This window comes from Chinchilla lanigera, unplaced genomic scaffold (assembly GCF_000276665.1).
Source record: "Chinchilla lanigera isolate Chin_1 unplaced genomic scaffold, ChiLan1.0 scaffold00034, whole genome shotgun sequence".
Taxonomy (NCBI): domain Eukaryota; kingdom Metazoa; phylum Chordata; class Mammalia; order Rodentia; family Chinchillidae; genus Chinchilla; species Chinchilla lanigera.
The window spans coordinates 20,132,919-20,156,850 of record NW_004955435.1 but is presented as its reverse complement, the minus strand read 5'-3'; the positions used below and the strand labels follow the sequence as shown (position 1 = coordinate 20,156,850).

Here is a 23,932-nt window from a genome sequence, read left to right as displayed (position 1 = left end):
TGGTCAAGATGCAAAACATTTCAGTTGTCTCAGAAGGTTCCTTTGTGCAACTTCTAGTCAATACCCCTCACCAGAAGAAATCACTATTCTCACTTCTTGTACTATAAATTAGTTTTTCTAATATCCTTTTGTGTTTATCTTTCTTAGTTACTTTTCTCATTGCTGGGACGAAATACTCAACACACAAGTTAAAGGAGGGAAGGTTTATTTCAGGTCACAGTTTGTAGAGATTTCAGTCCATAGTTGGCTGACTCCAAACAGGGCAGCATGGCAGAGAGACTTGGCAGAAGAGAAACAGTCCATGGCAAGGCAGGCAGGAAGCAGCAAGCATCAGCAGCAGTAAGCCTGCCTTTCCTCTCCTTTTGTGTTCCAGCCAGGGTATAAGTCTATTCATTGATGCCACCAACACCCAAGGTGGGGATTCCTTTATTCATACCCACAACTATGCTAATTCCAATCAGTGGACTAATTTAATACCACACATTAAGACCTTATCCCAGTATCACACATCCTAAAGCCAGGGAACTCCAAAGAGCCCCACCTATGAGCACATAAGGGTTTAGAAGAACATCTAGATACAAGTCAGTATTGTCTTGTGTCTATTTTTTCACTTAAAAACATTATGAGAGCCATCCATATTGTTATGCATGTTAATAGTTTATTTTATTACTGTAGTATTTTACAGTATTTAAAAACATAATTTATCTGTTTACTATTGATGGACCATGGATTATCTCTAGTCTTTAGCAATGATGAATAAAGCTATGAATGTACTTACATATGTCATTTGATGAACATTTGTGTTTATTTCTTGAATAAATGTCAGGAGTTATAGGGTAGGTATATGTTTAGTTTTATTAAAACTACCAAATTATTTTACAAAATACTTAAATTCATACTTCTACCAACAATATATTAGAGTTCTGATTGCTCCAAATTCTTTTACTAGCATTTGATATTGTCAGTATTTTACATTTTAGCCATCTTGGTGCACATATAGAGATATCTTACTATTTAAATTTGTACTTTTTCTGATGAGTAATGATGTTGGATTTTTCTTCTACATGCAGTGGCTGTGCACTATACCACTCATAGCTCCTTTCCAGATAACCTACTGGTACTACAGAAAGCACAGCTGATTGACAACCTCCAACATCTACATCTTCAGATGTATCATGATATTCATGCTGACACCACATTTCCCCTGGGCTGCTCCCAGCCAAAGTCTAAGCATGGCAGAGATACTTAGAGCTAAGCCATTTCTACCCCGTGATGTACTCCTACCACAGGCAATCTGTGTTCAGAGACTATCTGTTAGGTTCACCCAGAGTTTTTCAGAACTGCTCTGCAGACTGAAAGTCTTTCTCAACAGTCCATTTTCTGCCCAGTTTCCTTTCACAGGACTCAGACCCACATCACTGTCAGGGGCTCTTCTCATCTTCTCCAGCACCATCGCCCTTTTTCCTTCACAGGCATTGCCCCAAGTTCATGCTTCTCATAGCACTAAATAGACCGATGTTCTTATTGACCATTCTGACCTTTTCTTTTGTGAAATCCATGGTCTATTTTTTCCCTTTTCCAAACTGTGTTCATATCTTTTGCCCAGTTTCAAGTTGAGTCATGTGCTCTCTCCTTTTTAAATTGATTTATACATGCTCAGTACACAGTCTAGATACAGATTTTTGTTAGTTAATGCTTTGTGACTCATTCCTCCAAACTGTAGTTCATATACTCATCACTTTGATGTCTTTTGATGACCAGAAATTTTTAATTTTAATGATGTCTAATGTATCATTTTTCTTTTATTTTATAAAATGTAAAGAAGGAGCCAAGGTTCATTTTCCATATTATCATCCAATTACTCAGCACTATTAATGAGAAAGAAAATTATTTCCCTAGTACAGTCAAACCTATAATGGAAACTAGGTCAGTGTATACATGTGAATGTATTTCTGGACTCCATTCTTGGTTAGTCTCTTTGTTTATATGTGGGTATATTTCATATAGCCTTAATTATTATAGTTTTATAGAATGTGCTGGAATCTAAACATGTAATAACTTCAACATTTTATTCTTAAATGTGGTCTTGTTGATCTTATACTGTTTACATTTATTATTAGATGAGCTTGACAATCTCTAAAAATACGTGGGATTTGTATTAGGATAACATAAAATCAGGGTTTCTTAAGTTGACTCTTGCAATTTTGGCCAAATAATTCTTTGTTGCTGGGGAGGCAGGACATGCTATGCATTTCAGGATGTTCGAGGCCTTTAGGTTTCTACTCACTAGATGCCAGTAGCACACTCTCCCAAATTGTCAGAATGACATGTCTGCAAGCCAGGTATGTTGGTGCATGCCTGTAACCCTAGCATTCTTTGAGGCAGAGAGAGAAGAATCACAAGTTCAACCCCAGCCTGGGCAGCTTAGTGACCTAGCAAGACCCTGTCTCAAAAAAAAAAAAGTGCTGAGGATGTAGCTCAGTGGAAAGGCCCTGCATTCAATCCCAGTACCACCAGAAGAAAAATAGTCTCCATAAATTGCCAAATGTTTCTAGGGCAGCAGTCCTCACCTTTTAGCACCAGGGACTGGTTTTGTGTAAAATTATTTTTCCATGGACCCAGTAGAGAAATGGTTTGGGGATGATTTAAATGCATTACATTTACTGTATACTTTATGTCTATTATTACTACAATGCAATATATAATGGAATAATAATACAATTCACTATAATGCAGAATTAAGGGATCCAAGGAAGCCAGGAGTTTGTTTTCCTAAGCAAAATCAAATGGTCCATCTAGAAATGATGGGAGAGAGGGACATCTAAAATGCGTTTCTTATGTCCAGTCTACTTCATAATCTCATTTTGGTTGTTGTCACTGCAGAAAAGCCTGCTTCTCAAAGACAAGATGTTGGAAATCAAAGCAGGCTTGTAAGTCCTTTTGGTGACAACCTCAGGATATTCTACCCTGACTAATCTAGAACATATGGAGATTCAAAGTTGTCTCAAACATACTTTTAGGCTACTATTACTTGCAACCTCAAGTAGATGATCCTCTTTTACCAAGATCAAAATCAGTTCACCTGGCTTATTTATAAATTGGTCATAGGTCCATTCCTTTCCAGTTTGGGGATCTTTTGTGGTGGGGAAAAATATTGAAATTCTACTGAAAGCTGAGATAGATAATCATACACTAACTGGGAGAAAGAAGGCTGTGGCTCAGTCTCTTTCAAAATCTCTGCTAATGTTTGAGTCATGTAAAAATCTCCAGTGTTCTCCATAATTCCAGTTTGGCTATGAATGTATCCACTTTACCTGCTGGCTTGAACACAATTGTTGTTCTCCCCTGAAGTAACAAATTGAGTTTGTTGAACAAGTTGAATATGTTACACGAGTAAGCAAGTTTTGACCCATTCTGTGTCACTGAAATGTGCTGTGGGTGGTGACTATATTTCTAAAAAAAAAAATCTCTGGAGTAGCTCTCCTAACTCACAAACTCTGGCCAGTGATCTGCCTTTAGAAAGCCATCTCCCTGGGTAGATGACATGTGTGCTCTCTGTCCATCTTCACATCGAGCTGGCTGAACACACATGATTGATAATTACAGTCACATCCTGAAAAATGCTGTTAAGTTCAGGTGACACTTTTTGACTAGCCAGCATTTCTCTGTGAATGACACAGTATATAGACTCATATTACAGAAGAGACCTCTTGGACCCAAGTAGAGAAACTAGGAAGCCATCTAGTCACGGACACTTCTTCTTCTGTGCCTATACGGACACAGAATGACCAATTCAGTTTTCCTGGTATGTAATCACTGAAAGACTTGAATAATAGGCAGCTTTGGTGTGAGTTGACAACAAAAGTACATATAACATATCCTCATGTACATCCTTCTGAGAAATATATTTGTTATGGTTTGTGTCTGGGTGTCCCCCCCAAAGCCTCATGCAGTCATGGGGCCGGCTTTTAGAGTTGGATTGATTATGGGTATGAGAACTACACCTGCCCTGGGGTGGATAATTTGCATATGTAAGGGAAAGGAAGAGGCTGCTTGCTGCCATTCCTCCCTTTTGTGCTTGTTGCTTTGGCTGTGTTCTGCTGCCATGAGCTGCAGCCCTCTGCCATGTGCCACTCTGCCTTATAACCTGCCAAGTATGGACTGCAACAAACCTCCACAAACTGTAAGCGAAATAAACCTTTCCTTCCTAAATTTTGGGTGTCAGGTATTTTGTCCCAGCAACGAGAGGAAAGTAACCAAGACAATATTGCATAAAAATAAGCATTGTTGCCTTGTCAACAACAGTAGATTTCTCAATCTGGATTCCTTACTACAGTGACTCATTAATCCTCTCTAACAATTGTGCCTCAATATCTTCTTCTCTTTCATCAGTTCATCTAACTATGGTGCTAGTTGAAAGAAGAACATGTGCTATCTTTTGAACTTGAGCCTCTCCTATAAGTTCGTAACAAATATCCTCGGCAGCAGGCAGGATCACTCTTCACCAGTAGTAAGGGGCTTCTTAGCTTTAGTGACATGGTGAAGCACTAAGAATGATGCTGTCAGTGCAGATGCATTTGATAAAGTGCTGGCCTTCAATAATTGCTTCTGTTATTCACATTCATACTTTTTCTTTTGAAAATTTCCAAAGACTTGTCTTTTTATGCAAGGTGGTTGATCTCCATGTGACAACACATTTTTGAAAGTTTTGTGGTTCGGTTGGATAGCCAGTCACTACATATCACACAAATCAGGTTTGAAGAATATGTATCACCTGTTGCAGTGAACCTATAATTTAAGTAGGGAGTCTTGGTATTTTCTTTTAGCTTTATTTTTATTGGCAGTCTTAAGAGTCTTCTGCTATATCATTTTGGGTCTCTCTCCCTTTTCAGAGAAGCTCTCCAATGATAGTTTTGTTTTACTAGTTTCAGATAGGGTTAGCTTGTGAGCTTACCAAAACTGTGACTGAGACAGGTGTGCATTGTGGAACATAGATGTGGATGGAAGAAGTCAGTAAAATAATGAGCAGGCCACATGCAGACTAAAATAAGTGTTGGGTCTGACTTAACGCCACTGTTGATATAGCTATACAGTTGAAGCCCACCACCACCCTATAAAGCTTACCACCAGTTGCAGCTTGTCACTCTCCACTCATTGACAGGGTTTTGACACAAGTCTGTAAGCAATTGATTTTTTTTTATGGTCTCTGTGGGGTCAATCTCTTCTGATGTTAATTTGTACTTGCAGCTGCTCTCCAGTGTTAGTATCACTGCCTCAGCTCCACCTCAGATCATCAAGCATTGGATTCTCATAAGGAACACACAACTAGATCCCTTGTAGTTCTCAGCAGGGTAAGTGTTCCTATGAAAATCAAACGCCAACTCTCGTCTGACAGGAGGCAGAGTTCAGGCAGTAATGGCAGCAATGGGAGCAGCTGTAAATACAGATGAAGCTTCACTTGCTCATCCACTGTTCACTTCCTGCTATGCAGCCTAGTTTCTAACAGGACACAGAGTGTATCAGCCCATGGCCTAGGGGCTGATATTGGGACTAAAATTGTCACACACACCCATTGCTAACAAATCTATTCAAATCTATTCAACTTGGAGAAAATGGACATTTTAATAATATTGACCTTTCAATTCATGAAAATGGAATCTCTTTAGTTAGGTCTTTTAAAATCTCAGCAATGTCTTATGCTATTGAATATAGAGTTTTTGCACATCTTTTGTTAAATTCAGTCCAGGACATCTGATGTTATATGTTATTATAATTTTCAAATTAATTTTCCAATTCTTTATTTTTAATATATAAAACATAGTTCATTTTTTTATGTTGATGTGACATCCAGTATCCTTGTTTGTAGGCATTTTAAATTTTTCTATGAACAAATCAAGTCACTGCAATTAAACATAGGTTAACTTCTGTTGAAACCTATTTGTCTGTTATTTCTTTGTCTTGCCTATTGCATTGGCTAGCACCTTGCATATTATGTTCCAGAAACACAGTGCCAGTTGACATTCTCATCTTGTTCCTAAATATGGGGGAGAAGAATTCAATATTCTGCCATTGAATATGATACTCTTTGTCAGCTTTCGAAAGTTCCCTTCTATTACTAATTTACTGAGACCTATTATGAAGAGTAAATATTAAACATTATTAAATTCTTTTTGGTATCTATTGAAATGATCAAGTGTTTTTCTTTTTTATTCTGTTAATAAAAATAATTTATATAGATTGAATTTTTATGTTAAACTAGCTTTGCATTTCTATAATTAATTATGCTCAGTGGCAAATTGTTATTAAGTCATGATTGGTAATTACTTAATATATCACTGAATTTTATTAAAGTTATGCAAAGATTTCTTAAGTATTACATAAAAATATAATATTCTCCTAATTTTTGCTATAGATGCCTCTGTACTACAAAAAGGATACTCTTTTTAAAAATATGATACTGGAACAATGAGAGAATCATATGGACAGAAATGAATTTTGACCTTTATCTCATTTTTTTTTTCTGTTTTTTGAGATATGATCTTGCTAAGTAATACCAGGCTGCACTTGAACTCAAAATCTTCCTGACTTAGACTTCCAAATGCTGGGATTACAGGTGTGTATAATGATATCCAGTTTATTTTACTTTTTTTAAAAAATATTTTTGAGACAGGGTCTCACTATGCAGTTGAGGCTGGTCTCGAACTCACAGTGATCCTCCTGCCTCACCCTCCCAAGTGCTGGAATTACAGGCATGTGTCACCATGCCTGGCTATTTTACTTTTAAATGTGCTAAAATGTACATATATAATATATAAATATACATAAAATTAAGTTTATTATTTTAAACATTTTAAGTATCCATTTCAGTGGCATTAAATTCAGTCATATATTGTGTAACTGTCACCACTATCTCCAGAACTTTTTTGTCTTCTAAAATAAAAACTCTGTAATGCAATAAATAATAATTCCCTATTACCTGCTCTACCAACCCTGGTATCCATCATTTAACTTGCTGTCTCTATAACTTGACTACTCTGACTATAAGTATAATCATAGCATATTTTTCCTTTGGTGAGTAGTTTACTTTACTTAGCATAATTCTTTAAGGTTCATCCATGTTGTGATATCTGTCAGAATTTCCTTCCTTTTTAAAGATGACCAATATTTCCTAACATATTGTTATAGTTTAGATCTAAAATGTACCCCCAGTAGCTAGGTGTGGTGGTGATGCCTGTAATCCCAATACTCAGGAGGCTGAGGCAGGAGGATTGCTGTGGGTTCAGGACCACCCTGAACTGCATAGCAAGACCCTACCTCAAAAAATATATATATAAATAAAAAAATAAGATGTGCCCCCCCAAAAAAACTCATGCGCTCAGAAGATGGACTTTTGGAAAATAATTAGATTATGGGGATTGTGACTGTTTCAAGTGGATTCACCCATTGATGAGCCTATAGTTAGGATTTGTTATTAGGAGATGATGGAGACAGGAGGCGGGACCTAGCTGCAGGGAGTGTGGAGATACGGCCTTGGGACTATCTCTGGTCCCCAGCCCCTTCTCCTCTGGCTCTTTCAGTCCTTCTGCTTTCTGGCTGCCATGAGCTGAGCAGCTTTTCCCTGCTGTGAGCTTCTGCCATGATGTTTCTGTCTTTCCATAGGCCTAAAAGCAATGGAGCCAGCTTACTTACAGTGGACTGAAATCCGGAGCCAAATTTTTCCTCCTTTAATTGTCTATCTCAAGTATTTTTTTCACAGTGATGCGAAGCTGACACACATGTAGTTTATTTTGTTTATCCATTCATCCATCAGTGGACACTGGGTTGCTGCTACCTTTTGACTATTGAGAACAATGCTGCCGTAAACATGGGCATACAAAATCTCCACATGTTCCTGCTTACTGTTATTTTGAGAATAGACCCAAAGTGGAATTGCTGGATCAAATGGTAATTCTATTTCTATTTTTTTAGTAAGATAAAACGAAGAAATGAAAGGAAATAGCTCGCTGTTTTTTCATAGCTGTACCATTTTACATTCCTATCAGTAGTGTTTAAGGTTTCTCCTGTACATTTTACACATAAAATATAATTTTTACAAAAATTGATCCGAAGTGTATTATAGACCTACTTTTGAGTGGTAAACTGATAAAGCTTCTAGATGAAAACACGGGCAAACAGTCATGATCATTAGATGTAGCATAATCTTCAGATGCTGTTTTGACTGCAGAGATGTGGTGCCTATTGATGGCTTTAGGATGTGAAGCAGAACTACAAAGGAAAGAACTGCATCTTCTAGAGTGTTTTAATTACTTGTGTAATATCTTATATCTTATGTGGAATCTGAGTGCTTTTAAATAGAAACGCATGCTCCAATTGCTGTAGTCTTCATCACTCCCTGAAGACCATCCCACCAATTGTTTTTCTTTCCATTTACCTGCTTAGATCCCGAAACATCTAAGTTGATGATCCTTGGTCTATAGTATTAATGTATCCAAAGAACTGTTACTGATACATGTTTTAATTAGGACCTCACTACATATGCACATGTGTGCTATCAAAGCACCTGAATTAGTATTGTCATAGTGTGTTCTCGTAGTGTGAGACATTAGTAATGTCATAGTGTGTGGCCCAGTACTCTTAATGATTTTTGTTATAACTAAAACATGCTGAAAATCCTTCACACTGAAGAGCCATTTGTCTTGTACATGAAGTAAAGTAGTAGGCTGTAAAATTGCACCAGTGATATAGGGCAGGTTTTATATGGCTGGCTTTCTCCATGTCCACGCCATCAGGTCACAGAGAAACAGCCCAACAGAGTGCTGCTGGGGATCATAGCCTTACAGCTACCAAAGGAATGACTGGGGAGAGTGGACTCTCCAAGATTGTGGTCTGTATTGTGCCTCTCTCTACTTGAACATGATCCAGTCCAGAACATGTAAATGAGAGAAAAACAGTACTGTTTTTCCCCAGTATCTTGTGTGAACACCCTTGGCAAGTCTGAGGTCAATTCAGTGGGGGTGTTCAGGGTCATAGAAGAGGAAAAGTCTTCCAGAGTGACAGATGCAAAATGAGGAACACATTTGGGAGCCAGCAAGTACTTTGGCATGGATAGAGCACAGAGTACCAGAACAGAACTAGGATAAACTGACCCAGGCTCCTACTATTGAAAAAGGTAACTTAAACTGGAAGTTCACACCCTTTCCACCCCTGCCACTATAACCTTAAAGGAGCAGAAAATTTGGATTTTTCTCTACTGGTTAATTATAGCAAATACACTTAATCACTGTCCTCATCTGATGTGGTATTTTGTCTCAGCAAATAGCTTAATGTGATAATTATGCTTCTAGTCAAAACATCTCTGTTTGGTTGTCAGAGCTGATGTAGAAGGAGCCTTGTGTTCTGAGGTAACATGTTAGAACTTCACATTTCTAATAAGTACATTAAGCATAAAAGTAAGCATCAGAAAACTAAATTGGAAACCGGTGGAGATAGTGAACGAATGTAACTGGCCCTTATATTCATTGGTAGGAAATTAGGTTAACAAATACTTACTAAGCACAAGAAGAATCTTATAACATATCTCATTGTATTTGACATATATTTTAGCTACTTCTATGGGTCTGATGTGATACTCAAAACTTCCTGATAATTTTGCTCTATACATAAAACACTCACAAAATTGGTGTTATCTCCATTTATAAAAATTAGAAAAATGAAGATTGTATTGCAGCTGGCTGCTGTGCCTCTCTTTGGTAACACCAACTTCCTCACCCCAACCCCAGCCAACATCTGTGCTAAGGCACAGCTGCTCACCATTGTCATCCATACAAAGTCCAAGTTCTTGTGCAAGATCTGTTCTCTTGCCCCTTCCCATCCATTGAATTTTGTTTTGTCTTTGTTTGGGGGGGCGTTTTTTGGCACTGGGAATTGAACTCAGGACATTGTATTTGCCAGGCAAGCGCTGTGCCACTGAGCTATATCCCTAGCCCTTGTTTTTCTTTCTACACTTATCTCTCACTGTTCCTCAAGAGAACTGACACTTAAACCAAAGCTAGACTATACTTTTTATGTTCCCCCTGCCTAGACCCCAACTTCTCCTATTAATATATTTCAGTGCTTGTAAGCCCACATCAAATAATATCTTCTTGGTAAAGTTTTCTCTTATTTCTAGTACCAGTTGCACTTTACTACGTTATAGTTATACATTAATAGCTGGTGTAACAGAACTCTTTCTTGAGCCTACAGGGAATGCAGACTTCTCTGACCCTGAACCTCTCCATAAGCAAAACTGCATCAGCTACTTGCAGGAAGAAAAAGGAACAGTGGGAAGAGGGTACAGCATAGGTGCTTGGGAAGTAAAGTGGGAAATGGAGAGCACATAGTATGTTCTCTCTCTCAGCCTGGTCCCAGACTAGGTGGTGTCTGGACTGTATAAAGAAAGAAGAAATTTGGCAAAAGCAAATACAATTGTTTGTACAAGAGAGTATTTACAGACATAAAGGTAGAAGCAATCTTGGATCCATCCCCCTATAGCAGAGTGTAATGCAAAGACAGACTGAAGGTGAGGCACTTTCCATGCTTACCACAGAAAATATGCAGCCTGGCACCTCCAGTGGTCCAGCATCCAAACTGCCACAGAGCTTGAGAGCTGAACAGAGCAGCCAGGAATCGTGGGGATATCCTTGCTTGTGAGCTCAGAGGAGTTCTCAGGATTCTGGGGAATTCCCAGAAGTATTTGAAAGACATTGTAGATGCCCAAAACCCTGTGTAAGTGACCTGTGGTGAAGGCCTGTAGAATGTGAATTACTACTATTGATTTCATTTCACTATGTGCACAGACAGACAGGAATTAGGATAACGTGGCTTACACTGACATTCATTTACTATTTGAAATGGTTAAAACTTGTCTCCATGAAAGTATCTAATTTGGTCACCAGAAAAACCAGGTGAGGTTGGTATTATTACCAGCAGGTTTACCCATAGCAATGAATTTGAGAATGGTGTTTCTTGTCCAGATTTTATCAGAGGACCTCAACTTGGACTCTTATGGGTTTTTTCTTGCGGGGGTGGGGGGCTCTGTTTATGGCTATGTGATCCTGGATAAATCCCAAGCTATCTGAGCTTTAATTCCTTACTCAGAGGACAGAGATAATAATCTCTTTTCTGTAGGGATGCCATAAGACTGAGATGATGAACAGATCATGTGCAATTGTGAGAAATTATCTTGGCATAAAATTTCTATCATTGCATTCACCTTCCACATAAATTACTATTCCTCTGGGAATAACCATGCCTTATTTATTTCTGTGTCAACTTGCCTTGCACAGAATAAGTTTGCAATACAGTGGTGTGGAATTGTGCAGGGGTGATGAGCTCTAACATGAGCCTGAAAGGAAGGATTCAAACTGCAGAATGGCTTGGACTAAACAGCAATCCTGAGGGCCTAAGATTATTTATTAAGTCAAATCAGATTCATAACAGATTGAGATATAATAGCTCAAATCAAGTTTCCCAGAAACATAATACATAGCCAAGACAGACAGAATATTAAACATCAGAAGAGAGTAGGGTTGGTAACTTCCTGTAAAGGGTCAAAAAGTAAGCATTTTAGGCTTTGTAGCCTATCTGGTTTCTTTGGCAGTTATTCAGCTCTACCATTTTACCATGAAAGCAGCCATAGATAGAAAGCGAACAGGAGCAACTCTATTCTAATAAATTATATTTTTAAAACTCATGGTAGGCTGGATTTGGCCCTTTGAGCCACGGTTTGCTAATCCCTGAGATAGAGTCTTGTCCTGTTGCCAAAGAAGATTTATGTAAAAAAAGCTGAATGCAAAACCAGGTGATACAGAATGGAAAAGTTGAAAGCAATGAGTGAAAGTGAAGCTCTCCATTAGGTTTCAAACATTAAAATGAGCAAGTGCATAACTGGAGGGAAGTTTCATGTAATGTATCTGTTGAACTGAATCACAGCAAAATTTTTTCTAAAAGTTCAAAAGTTGAAAAATGACTCTGAGGTTTTAGTTGTCTAAAAACTCACAATGGACAAATAGTGCAATAGATTTTCTTAAGTTTCTAAGAAAACCTAATGTGCCGTAGGTCTCTAGGTCTAGAGAGCATCTAGAACAGATGGGAGGAAGCTGTGTCTGAGTCACTGCTGGGCCCTGCACTTGCCATGGTGCTCGATGGGTGGAAGCACTTCCTGGGAAACACTCCCGCTGCTTTACTGAGGTAGGAGGGAGCCTTTGATAGCCCTGCGTGCCCCTGCCCAGTGCAGGGCTCAAAGGTGAGAAGTGCTGTTTGAGTAGAGAGCAGAAAGCACACCCAGGTCAGAGAGGTGAGGCGGTGGGGTGTGGGTGCTCCAGGAAAATGGGCAGCACGCCATCCATTCTAGGATTCTCTGGTTGGGGCTCCATTTTCTTTCTCTTCAAAATCCCAATTAAAATAAAGTTTTCTAAAAAATGGGAGAACGGGTTATCATACTCTCTAAGACGTCTTAATTTCAGCTTTGTGTGCAGAAAAAATATGCTCCCCTACCTGAGAGAGAAGTAAATGTGTTGACATGTTTAAGAAAACATTTGGAGTACTTCAGATGAGGCTATAAAGGGAGATGAATTTAAGGAATCCGCAGGTCTGTGGAGGAAGTTCTCACAGCCACCAATAATCTGCTTGCAAAGGAGCAAAGGAACTAATTACATTTGGAGAGGACTGTGTACTTGATAAAATAATTAAAAATAAATTGCTCTCCTTGGAAATGCAAATTACTGAATGCTAAAGCAACCCTGTTGGTCACATAGATGATAAATAGAGGTGTTTTGTCAAGTCTGTTAGGTGGCATTGATTGATTTCCAATTATGGCTAAACCTGCGTCTGAATAGCTTTTGAAATAAAGGTGAGGGCCCCTAGGCCCTGCAGAGACACCTGCTGAAGACATGGCATGTTGGCCCTATCCTTGGAATTTTCCAGCCTGTGAATTGGGGGACCGTTAAGCATCAGATTTTCCTTGCTGCTTGTCTTGAACCCTAGCTCTGCTAGAATAGGAGGGGTGGTGGCCCTGTGACCTCTCCTCCTCCAGATCTACCACAGTCTTTTCCTACTACCCAAGACTGTCAGGTCACAGAAAGTACCAAGAGCCATGGGCTTTTGGTGGTGGGGAGACATGGACGATACATTGCCGCACAAACACCCCACCCCCCAAGAACAGAAGAGTTTTCCTTCATGATGACTTAAGTCTTGTAGCACAAAAACAATCACCCTCCCATCAGTGTATAAAATGTTTTATCATTTTATCAAAGAATCAATACTGATTCTCCTACTTTTAAGCTGTCGAGTGGGCATTTGTAGATGAGCTAGAGGAAGATAATTGGATTTCTCCCTGGAAAGAAGTTACATTCTGGTTGCAGAGGCAGATTTGAAGTAAAAAAGAGCGTGTTCTCAATTCCTTTTGCCTTGCTGACACCAGATTCATTCCTATGTTTCTTACCTAGAGCAAAAAGATCACCTGGAGCCAGAGTTTCCAGGAGAATCAGTGGTGTAAGAGGTGGGAGGAGAGGGAAGGCCCACCCAGGGCTCTGTGTTAGCAGCTCATTTGCTCCTCCATGCTGTGTGAGGGCCCAGGCTGTGGGAGGGAGGCTCTAGGATAATGATGTTATCTACTCCTGAAGGCTACACTGGGTAGGCAGGTTAATACACAAAGAAGCACTTACAGTTCCAGGCAGCACGTAAGTGCTCCCTAAATGTTCCCTGCGAGCCCTGAGTGACATGCACAGAGCCCCAGACATGGTAAAGGACAGAATCAGAATTCTTTCAGGCCCCAGCCAGTCCAGTTCAGAAGTCCCAGCACACTGCAGCTGCAGGCACCTCTCAGGATTCAGTTGTGTTCATCTTCCTCTTCCTCCTCTCTTCTGTCTGCGGTCCAGCCTCCAGCCCCTTTCATGCCTACCCAAAGAGCCTTTTCTTTCTGTGCGCTGAGACTCTCCCTTGACAACTTCCTGGCCTTCTGGTATAAGCAGAGGAGGGAAATCAACAGAAGACCAAACATGACAATGGGGCAGACAACTAGGAAATAGAGTAAAGGTGCTGAGGAACAGATCCTGGCAGGAAACGTGGGCTCTGCAACCAAAGAGCAAAAAACACAGAACAATCAGTACATAGCTTACATGAACTAATCAATCACGTGCACTTCTCCATTTATTGTTACAAGCAAATGTATGTAAAAATAATGGGGCCAAGTGGCACTACCCCTTAATTTGTATGTGTGAGCACAGGATGGGGCGAGGAGAGGCCCCCAGGCACACGCTGCGCAATTCCCACTTGCCCAACATTTGCCAACCAACAGAGCTGCTTCCAGTGACCTACTTAAAACTACCAGCCAAAATGAAAAACAAAACAACAAAAAAAGAAGAAAACTCTCCTTTAATCTTCTTCCTTCAGAAAAGATATCTATAATTCAGCCCTCATTCTCACTGTGTTGCCTGTCCTGAATTTTTCAGTGAAGTATTCCCACAGCTGCTTGTGAAACACACACACCACTGCACCTTCCTTTTACACAGCTGCACCTGCCCAGCAAGCACTTCTCTCCTGACCCATGGTGGCCCCCAAGCATCCACCTCTAGGGATCCTCCTTGTGTTCCTAGAAGGTCATTCCTGGCACATAATCTTCTGGGTCCTCTGGGTTTAACTGGATCACACTTCCTCTGCCAGTGTGTCCTACCTTGCCTTGGGCACAGTTCCTCTTCTTGTCCCCTCTCACAAAACTCTTTGTTTTGGACTCTTCCATTCTGTTTCACTATGTCCTTTGGCTCATTAGAGTTACTTGAATATATCTGCTGGTGTCGTTTGTTTTTGCTTCCCCTACAGTGCCTAGCACAGGTGCTCAGTAGCTTTGCTGATCTGAATTAAATCAAACTGGCTGCAAACACATGGGCCAGAGATACTATGTAAAGGCCTGCTGAAGCCTATGATCCTCCACCATCTGCAGTCCCCTGGGAAGCACTATCAGCAGACAGACATGCAGAGCATGTACCATCCTCCCTGGTCAGGGAAGCAAAGCAGGAAGACTGCAAATACCACAGGTTCCAGGAAATGGTGCCCTGAGCCACTGGTCAGATAACCAGGTTTACAGACTCTGAAGCAGAAAGTCATATGCTTAAAGAGATACCAACCATTAAATGTAGTTTCCTAGTTACTTACTTATGACATCATATTTGAAATCAGGATTGTTCTGAAAAAAATCTGCTGCTAATAATAGCTGTGCTTTTCTTGGAAAATTGTAAAGATATAAGCAATTTCTTCCTCAAAGATTAAGCTATAGGATTCATGGGATTATAGATTCTCAGAGATGAACACAGGGTTAAAGGTCTTTGTGACCAAATTCCCACTGCCAGAATTCCATTGCTGATATTGCTGATGCATTTTACATGTTGAAGAGCATCCTTTTCTTGGGAATCAAGATAGAATCTAGACATTTGCTCAAGTCCCACACTGTGTGCTGCTGTAGGGTAGGGCCTGGGGTGCCTGAGATCTTGTACAGCACTTTGCCCACTGGACCTCCGTGGAGCCTGGTGAATGGGTCAACAGCATGAGTGCTGACCACACAGGAACCTGGGGGTGGCTGACTCATGTCATGCAAAGTAAATATCCTCCCTGCAGGCTGCCAGCTCCAAGTGGGGCTGGAAAAGAATGGCTGAGGCTTATGGCTTAGAGTTTGTCTAGTCTCCTTTATATTCTCCATCCTAAGTTTGGTTTTTCTTTTTGAAAGGTGAAGCAATGGCAAAACTAGATTTTAATTCTTTAAGTCCTCTTCCTGCATTCTACTGGACTCATCTCCAGAATAATCTGGCTTGACTACAGTTTTTCTACCAGTTCTCAACAGAATACACTTGAAAGTACAGTTAAAGGAAGGAGGGCTGGGGATACAGCTCAGTGGCACAAGCGCCTGCCTGGCAAGTGCAAGGTCCTGAGTTCGATTCCTAATACAAAAAAAAAAAGAATTTGAATACAAAAGAAGGCATAACCTGCAATACTGAGAGAGAAGGGAGCAGAGTCCAGGTGTTAAGAGCACTGGCCATGGACATTTGTCCAGAGTAGTAACTGAGCACTTACTGCATTTCAGAGAGCTGGGTTCAAATCCTCACTCTTTAATTTACTGTTATTGACACTGGATAAGTTACATCTCTAATCATTAGTTTCCTCATCAATCAAACATAAATGATAATCTCTAGGGTTGTGTTGATATCATGCATAATACAGCACTTAACATAGTACCTAGAGCATTTGTTTAGTCAGCAAGCAATAAATATCAGCTAGAATGCTACTGGGAAAGCTGAGTAAATCACAAGTAACCTTTCAAAAGACCGGGCAGACAGCAGGGTGAGAGCCTACTGCTTCCTCACAGGGACCACAAGTGCTATAACTTGGATCTATAATCTTCTGATCCATAGTCAGACGCATTGTCCATTGTGCCACTGGCCCTATGCTTATAGTTTGGATCTAAAATGTCCTCCAAAGACCCATATGTCAAAGGCTTAGTCCTAGAGCCTTTAAGAGGTGGGACCTCATGGGAGGTCATAGGTCACTGAGGTGCTCTTGAAAGGGAACGGGATTGTGAGACTTTCTGTCTCCCCTCTCTGTCTCCTCTTTTCCTCTATTTCCTGGCTGTCATGAAATGACCAGGTTCCTCTGCCACACATTCCAGCCATGAGGTACTGCCTCATCACAGACCCAAAGCAACAAGCCATTCAACTACCATAGATTGAACGCTCAAAACTGTGAGTCCCCAAAAAGCTTTTCTTAGTTGATTATCTCAGGTGTTTTGACACAACAATGGAAAGCTAACTCTCTTGGATTACTGATATTTCTGTTCCCAGGTCCGGGTGACATCCAGCTGAGAGCCACAGACTTAGGAGGCTCTACCTTCCTTTTCTAGTCATGGGAGGCAGAGAATTATGAATGTCTGTGGTACCAAGTGTCACTTGCTAGGATGGTAGAGTGAGATGGGGCTGGCATATAAGAGGCAGGAAGAAATCTGGTAATGGGATTTCTGTCTTGGGACACGAAGCTTTACCATGAAGTGATTGCCAGAGAGCTTGACTGTCTTAATGGGGAGGAGGCTGCTCCACTTAGAGCAGTCTGCCATCAAAGGACAGCAGAGTGCACTCTTCAGAGCGCTAAATTGGCTGACAGCTAGCAACTGTCAGCTCTGGTGCTTCTAAATTACCTCTCCCGAGAGGGCAGTGTTTACTCTGGATCCCACAATCACCATTTCCCACCATCTGCCTCTCACCCATATTTGGATTAGAACTGGTGACACTCAAAACCATTAAGGTTTGGCATTTGGAATCAATTTGAGTAAGTGCCTGATGCTCAAATAAAGGCCTTCAAAACAGAGCCAAAATGTAATGAGAATACTTCATCATGGGGTTAGTTTATAACTTGCTTCCACACACAGTATAGAAGCCCTTTTGGACAGTAGCTCAGAAATGCTGACTTTTGAGAGGCATCAATAATAAGGGGCTACCAACTTCTCTCCACCCACCAACTCAAAACTTGGAAAAGTGGCTGTGCATGTCATAGGAGAGGATCGGCTCCTGCCAAGAGATAACAGTTCCCGGATGGCAAGTGTACCAGTATAAGTGAACCAGTCCTGGTTCAGTCTAACTGAAGAACCCCTACCCTTTCAAGTTTCTGTTGCAGGCCACGTGCCAAGCCTTGTTGAAGGCAGTGGAAAAACATAAATGACATGGCCTCTCAAGAAATTTCAGTGTGATAGACACGTGCGTTTTCTTTAAGAATTGACTTTCCCATCCAAGTCTTTTTTTTTTGTCTTGTGTATGCAAGTGGTGGTGAGCACTATTAAACAAGTAACTATAGGTGCGATGACTAAGAGTGCTGATAAGTCACTGAGATGGTGGCAGTTCACTATGTAGGTGAGTAATCAGATGGTCACCAGGAAAGGGAGACAGGGAGCAGCACTGCAGTATGGGGGTGGCACATCTGGGTGGCCAGATGTTAGACTGTCAGTCGTACCTACTGTACTCTATACTTTATCTTCTGCCTTTCTATTGGCTCTTTCCCCTCTAAAATGTGAATGTTCTCAAGTCCTTCATATCTTTAAACCAAATCTGAAAAAACCAGAAGCAAGGTACTTTTCCTGACACTACTTGCCATTTGCTATGGTCTTCTCTAACTACTGCTCTTGAAAGTGTAGTCTGTACTTGCTGTGTCCACATGCTCGGCCTACCTCAGTCTGATTTCTCTCATTGCTTCTCTAAAGTTGTCCTGTATTGTCAAAACCAATGGAGGCTTTTTCATTCTTATCTTAATCAGCCTCGTTGCACTGTTCAGTCTGTGTTCTCTCCTTCCCCTTTGATATCCCCTCTGTGCTTGATTTCTGTGATAGCATCAAAGTCAGGTTCTCTTTTTTTTTTGTACTGGGAATAGAACTCAGGACCTTGTGCTTGCTAGGCAGGTGCTTGTGCCTCTGAGCCATATCCCCAGCCCAAAGTCAGGTTCTCCTCCTACTTCCTGGCTGCTCCCTTCAGACCCCATTATAGGCTCTGCTTCTCCATCCCCCTAATAAATGGTGTACATCTCAAGGTCCACCCTTGAGGATCATTACGGGCTACATATTGAAGGCTCCTAATGTACAATTGTGGTTCAGATCCTATTTGGAAGTCCCAATGTCTATGTGTCACATTCCTCTCTCCAACTCACAGGTACTACAAGCTCAGTTCCAGCTCAGATTATTCAAACTTGGACTGATTTCTCTCTAAACCTTCTTCTTGCATTATTTTGCTGGGTAAATGGCCCCATCATCTGTCTAAGCCAAATATTCACTCTTGATTTTCCCCCTTCTGTGCTTTCATTGCCCACATATATCTAACCAGTCACTAAATCTAGAAGATAACACCTCCTAATACCTAATTTTTGTTCTCCCAGTCTTACTGACACTGCCTTAGCTCAGGCCTGTACCTTGTCTCATCTTGGTTCTACAATTTTGAATAGTTCTCCCTGCTCTGTCTGCCTCGCAACTATTCATCTTTTCCCCTACTCCCTGTAGGAACTTTCTGAAATGCAAATCTGATGGTGTGACTGCTTTCCTTGGACACTCCATAGCTGTCATGATAAAGCGCACTTCCTTAGCTTTGTACATTAGACACACTTGAGATCTGTGTCCTTTCCACTCTACTAGTCTCTTCTCTTGCCGTTGTACCACATGGGTGCAGTTTTTGCCATTCTCAACTGCTGAAGTTCTCTAAGCATGGAGTGTCATGGTTTTTATCATACTGCCTTCCTTTTCCTTTCACTAAACTATATTTTCTCCTTTTGCAGGTTCCATACCCTAGGGCACCCTCCAGATACTCTCCCCACTTGGGCCTTCACCCTAGCTCACGGTGTTCCCTTAGCATCTTAGGACCACTTATTTGAGGACACCTATCATGCTGGATTTGACTCCCCCACTACTCTACAAACTCCATGGGAACATGCTCTGCCATACACATTTTTGTGTTCTCAGAACCTAATATATTTATCCAACAGATTATTTTGTGACATCGATGGATACCTGTGTGTAGCATGTTTGGAGGTATAAGGGAAAGACATTCACACTTTTTTAGTACTTACAACATCTCAGGAACTGTCCTAGATATATTAAAAACATTTGTATTATGATCCTCATTTTCTGAGAAAGCCAAAGCTTTGAGAAGTCAAGTAACTGTGGTGTGATTTCATGACTAGTGGATGGAAAAGCTGTGATGTGAGCCGAGGTTTATCTGACTCCAGCCTCTGGGGACTTTTCGTCACCTCAGACTGCCCCCGCTTCAGAAAGGAACAGTGAGGTGGTGGAAGCCAGATTCTATGTTACAAGGATTTCCTTGAGTATCCTTGATATGAGTCTCACTAAGAATCCTCAGTGGGTCATGGCACAGGCTTTTGAGCTCTCTTGGTTGTGAAGAATACAAAGACCACTCAATTTTTAATGTTTCCTTTCCAGAGTTCATCTTTTTAAAACCTTACTCCTGTTTTACAAGGATTCCACAGAGATTAACTATATCATATATATTATGAAGAACCACAACTGCCTCAGAGGAGATGTGCTTTCTAGTCACACAATGTGCACTTCTCACAGTTGTTATCTATTTATTCTACTGCAAAAACTGCTGATTCTATAGACTCTAGGAATTCCAGTGGGAAAACACATATGGAATGTGCTCAGGGGTATGGAACTTCCTATAACTGTTAGAATGAAAAGTTGATAAGAAAAAATTCTGCCTGGATACTTAGGAGAAAAAAATATCTTCTGAGGAATGACATGGAGCTGACATAGGAGGCCGTGGCACATGCCTATAGTCCTAGCTGTTTGGGAGGCTGAGACAGAAGGCTTGCAAGTTCATATCCTACCTAGACAACTCAGCAAAGTCCTACCTCAAAATAAAAAATAAAAAGGACTGGGGATATATCTCAATTGTAGAGTGACCATGGGTTCAATTCAGAAAAAAAGAAAGACATAGGCAAGGATGATAGCACTCCAGGGAACAAATTATACAACTTTGACCTCCACTCTAGAAGCCTGTGTGTGGCTGAGATGTAGCTGGTCCTACTTCTGAGGCATTGCCATACATTCTCAGTAACACTCCTGCCCTCCTAAGAAATGTCACAGAAGCCAGCTAGTATCTTGGAAATATCACCTTCATTTACCCTTTTTGGTGTAAGGCATAAGACCACAACTCTATTCCAATGGCCCTTCCCTACGGTAAGTTTAGCTTTATAATCACCTCTCATCTTTTCCTTCAACCTCACTGGAACAAAGCAGTTAAAAAAATGAGCCCGCTGGTGTAGCCAGCTGTTGGTCATCAGAGAAAATTTACTGGTCTATGGAGAAAGTTTTGCTTTTGTTAATAATACATGCCTAATAAATGCCTATAATATGCCTGGCTGAGAAGGACAACCTTCTCACATGGAGGAGGGTCATTCTTTAGCCAAGGGTCTTTGAGTAGCTGCCGTCCTTACTGGAGTATGTAAATACGTTCTGTAGGGCACCCTTTCTCCCTTCACGTCTTTCAAGGCACAGTGAGAAGAAGCACACCCAATAGTTTATGTAGTAAGTGTCCGCCAAAGGTCCACATGGTTAAGCTTGTTCTCTATTAGGAGGCAATGAAGGTTTTAGGAGATGCGGCCTTGGAAGGTTGTTATGTCACTGGAGGCATGTCCTTAAAGGCAATGGTGGGATTCTAGTCCCTTCCTCTTTCTCTCCTCTGCTTCCTAATCATGAAGTGAGTGCTTTTACTCTACTAAATGCTCCCACCATGATGTGCTGCTACAGGCTCAAAAGAACATGAACTTCAATCTCTACAGCTGTGAGTCAAGTAAACCTTTCATCTTTATCAGTTGATTGTGTCAGGTATTTGTTGTAATAATGGAAAGGCTTAACACCACCATCACTATCAAAGTCCTGGTTTTTTCTGAGTACAAAAAGAGACAAGGAAAGTAGTATTATTGATTGAGAAAGGTTGTCCTGGTTTTGTTTTCTTTATTTTTTCTTTCTTTCTTTCTTCTTTTTTTTTTTTTTTTTTTTTTGTCTTTTTGAGACAAGGTTTCACTCTCCAGTTCAGGCTTGACTTGAACTCACTTTGTATCCCAGGCTAGCCTTGAACTCACAGCAATCCTCCTGCCTCAGACTCCCGAGTGCTGGGATTACAAGCATGTACAACTGCACCTGGCTTGTTTTTTTGTTTTTGACTAGGGCTGTATTTAGATGTAACTGATTCTGGTTTAGTCAGGTCAAAATGTAAAATCATCATTTCAGTGTCTCACATTCTCACTGCCACTGCTAAACAGCTTTCTGAAACTGTAAGATGCACCAAGAGCTAAGAATGTCTGGTTCACACATTATTTGGTTATTTAAAAGGACATGATGTTGATGGCTTTTTTGTTTGGAAGCAGAAAGGCAGAACAGGTCAGACAAAGGCATCTGTTACTTAAATATCTATTGCCTAAACCTCAGATAGACCTTGTTCAAATGAATTGCCCTGAGAGAGATAGCAAAGCCATCTTCATTAGGGAATCTGGAAAGCATCTTCACCTTGAAGGAAAGCAAACTGTGGCTGGGAGGAACGCATACAAGGAGAACCAGATGTTCTCATGACCGTAAACCTGTGGCAAAGTAACCCTCATTACCTGAAGAAAGCACTCTGAGCACCATCGACTGTGACTCATCTGACGCTTGGTTGACCCACTTGCTCGGATGGCCATGCAGCTGCCACTCTGCCACACTGCACCAGTACATCCCAGCTTCTTCCTCCTTCACCTCATGCAGCTTCAGGACAAAGTCCGTAGGAGACGAACGGTAGCAGTGCAGATGTCTCCTGCGCCCCTCATCCCCATACTCCAGCAAGCCATCGTGCTGCAGGTGCACCAGCATGTGACGCCTGGTGTCTCCCCTGCTCCAGAACCATGTCACAGAGTACAGGGAGGTTGAGTCCCCTGAGCCCTCAAGGCTGCAGTGGATGTCCACATTTCCATGCTCAGTGGCATTTTCTGTCAGGTAAATTTTGGAGATATTTACCTTGCTTCCTAGAAGACGAAACAACAGTAAGTTGGTCATTCAGGCTGGACTCCCCCTCTGAAAACTCTAGTTTTCACTAGGGAGATCCCATCTGGTATTCTTCAGGCATCACACCTTTCATCTTTAACAGTTTTCTTTGTTCCCTGTCCTTTCTTTTCACATTTGTCTAAACATTCTTTGTCACAAGTCAATCCAGCCACTTCTCTTCCTCTTCTTGCCCAATGGACCCTGCCACTAAAATTCACCCAGCTTCAGCTGGGTCCTCTGAACAGCTGCTTTGACCTCTCCTTGGTCAACTTCCTCTTCATTTTCCCAGAGGGTTTATTCAAAGCTTCCAGCACCCCTTCAGGTTGTACATTATACCACTAACCTTTGTTCTTTGCAAATTGTCTTCCTCCAGCACACTGAGATAGTATTTGCAGTATAGGTGCAGAGGGAGAAGAGGTTATTCAAGAGACTGAGCCTTTTGATACAAGTGTTAAAATACTGCTCACAGGAACTACTTAAATTACTGGATTAGAATATTTTTAAACAGATTTTGACACATACCAGCCACCCACCCACCCACACATACACACATACAGAGTAACTAGCAGGTGAGGACCTGGAATGCTATCCAGAGTAATCAAACAAATAAAGAAATTATACTGTGCATTAAATTTTCAACTCCATTACAAATACATTTAACTTGTTTTTTAAATACAAGTTTGATCTTGGGCTTTTTTTCAGTTTACTCTTTCCTTCCTTTCCTGGATAAGCATGTAAAATATTGGTTTATATTAGACTGTTTTCTCACCTCAAGTTACTTCCTGTTTTATTGCAGTCTGGTTTCGGATCCCATCACTAGATTTGGCCAGGTCCAGTTTTCTAGCAACAAAAAAAGTTTCTAGTAACAGTTTTTTAGTAACAAAAAAGGACTGGAGGGTTCCTTGGGCTGGAAAACTGGACCTGGCCACGTCTAGTGATGGGAGTGGAAACCAGACTGCAATAAAACAGAACTCTGCAGTCATTTTTTGGTTTCTAAAGTCTTGGTGGTTTTTGTTACTGAAGTCAATTTTCTTCCTGAAATTCTTTCTTTGACCTCAGAGAAAATTTTCCCTACCTTCAATTCTGACCAGCCCATTTGAATATCTTTTCCTGGAACCCCTTCATTAGTTCACTCCCTTATCCATGGTGTACAAGTGGCAACCCACAGTCACACCTAATGCACAGTTTTTATTTGATACCCTCTATATTTTAAAATAGTTGTCTTACTTGCAAATAGTTTCAAACAGAGATGTGATTTTAAAAAAGATAGCTAGAATTTTCGGATATGTTAAAAGATCTGACAACCCTGAGCCTGTGTTTCTACATGGGAAGCACTGGTTTGAG

The 23,932-nt window shown here is 40.8% G+C and overlaps 1 protein-coding gene across 2 annotated transcripts in view; it reads right to left on the bottom strand.

Annotated features, from left to right (window-relative positions):
* Positions 1–11,410: 11,410 nt before the first annotated feature.
* The window catches only part of Cd101 (CD101 molecule), a 41,050-nt gene continuing 28,528 nt past the window's right edge, over positions 11,411–23,932 (bottom strand). For both annotated transcript variants that reach the window (XM_005389048.2, XM_013516564.1), the window contains 2 exons: positions 22,174–22,569; positions 11,411–14,109 (listed from right to left, as the gene is read on the bottom strand). In XM_005389048.2, coding sequence (XP_005389105.1) covers positions 13,868–14,109; positions 22,174–22,569 — 638 coding nt within the window. In that variant the 3' untranslated portion in view covers positions 11,411–13,867. The remainder of the gene's footprint in view (positions 14,110–22,173; positions 22,570–23,932) is intronic.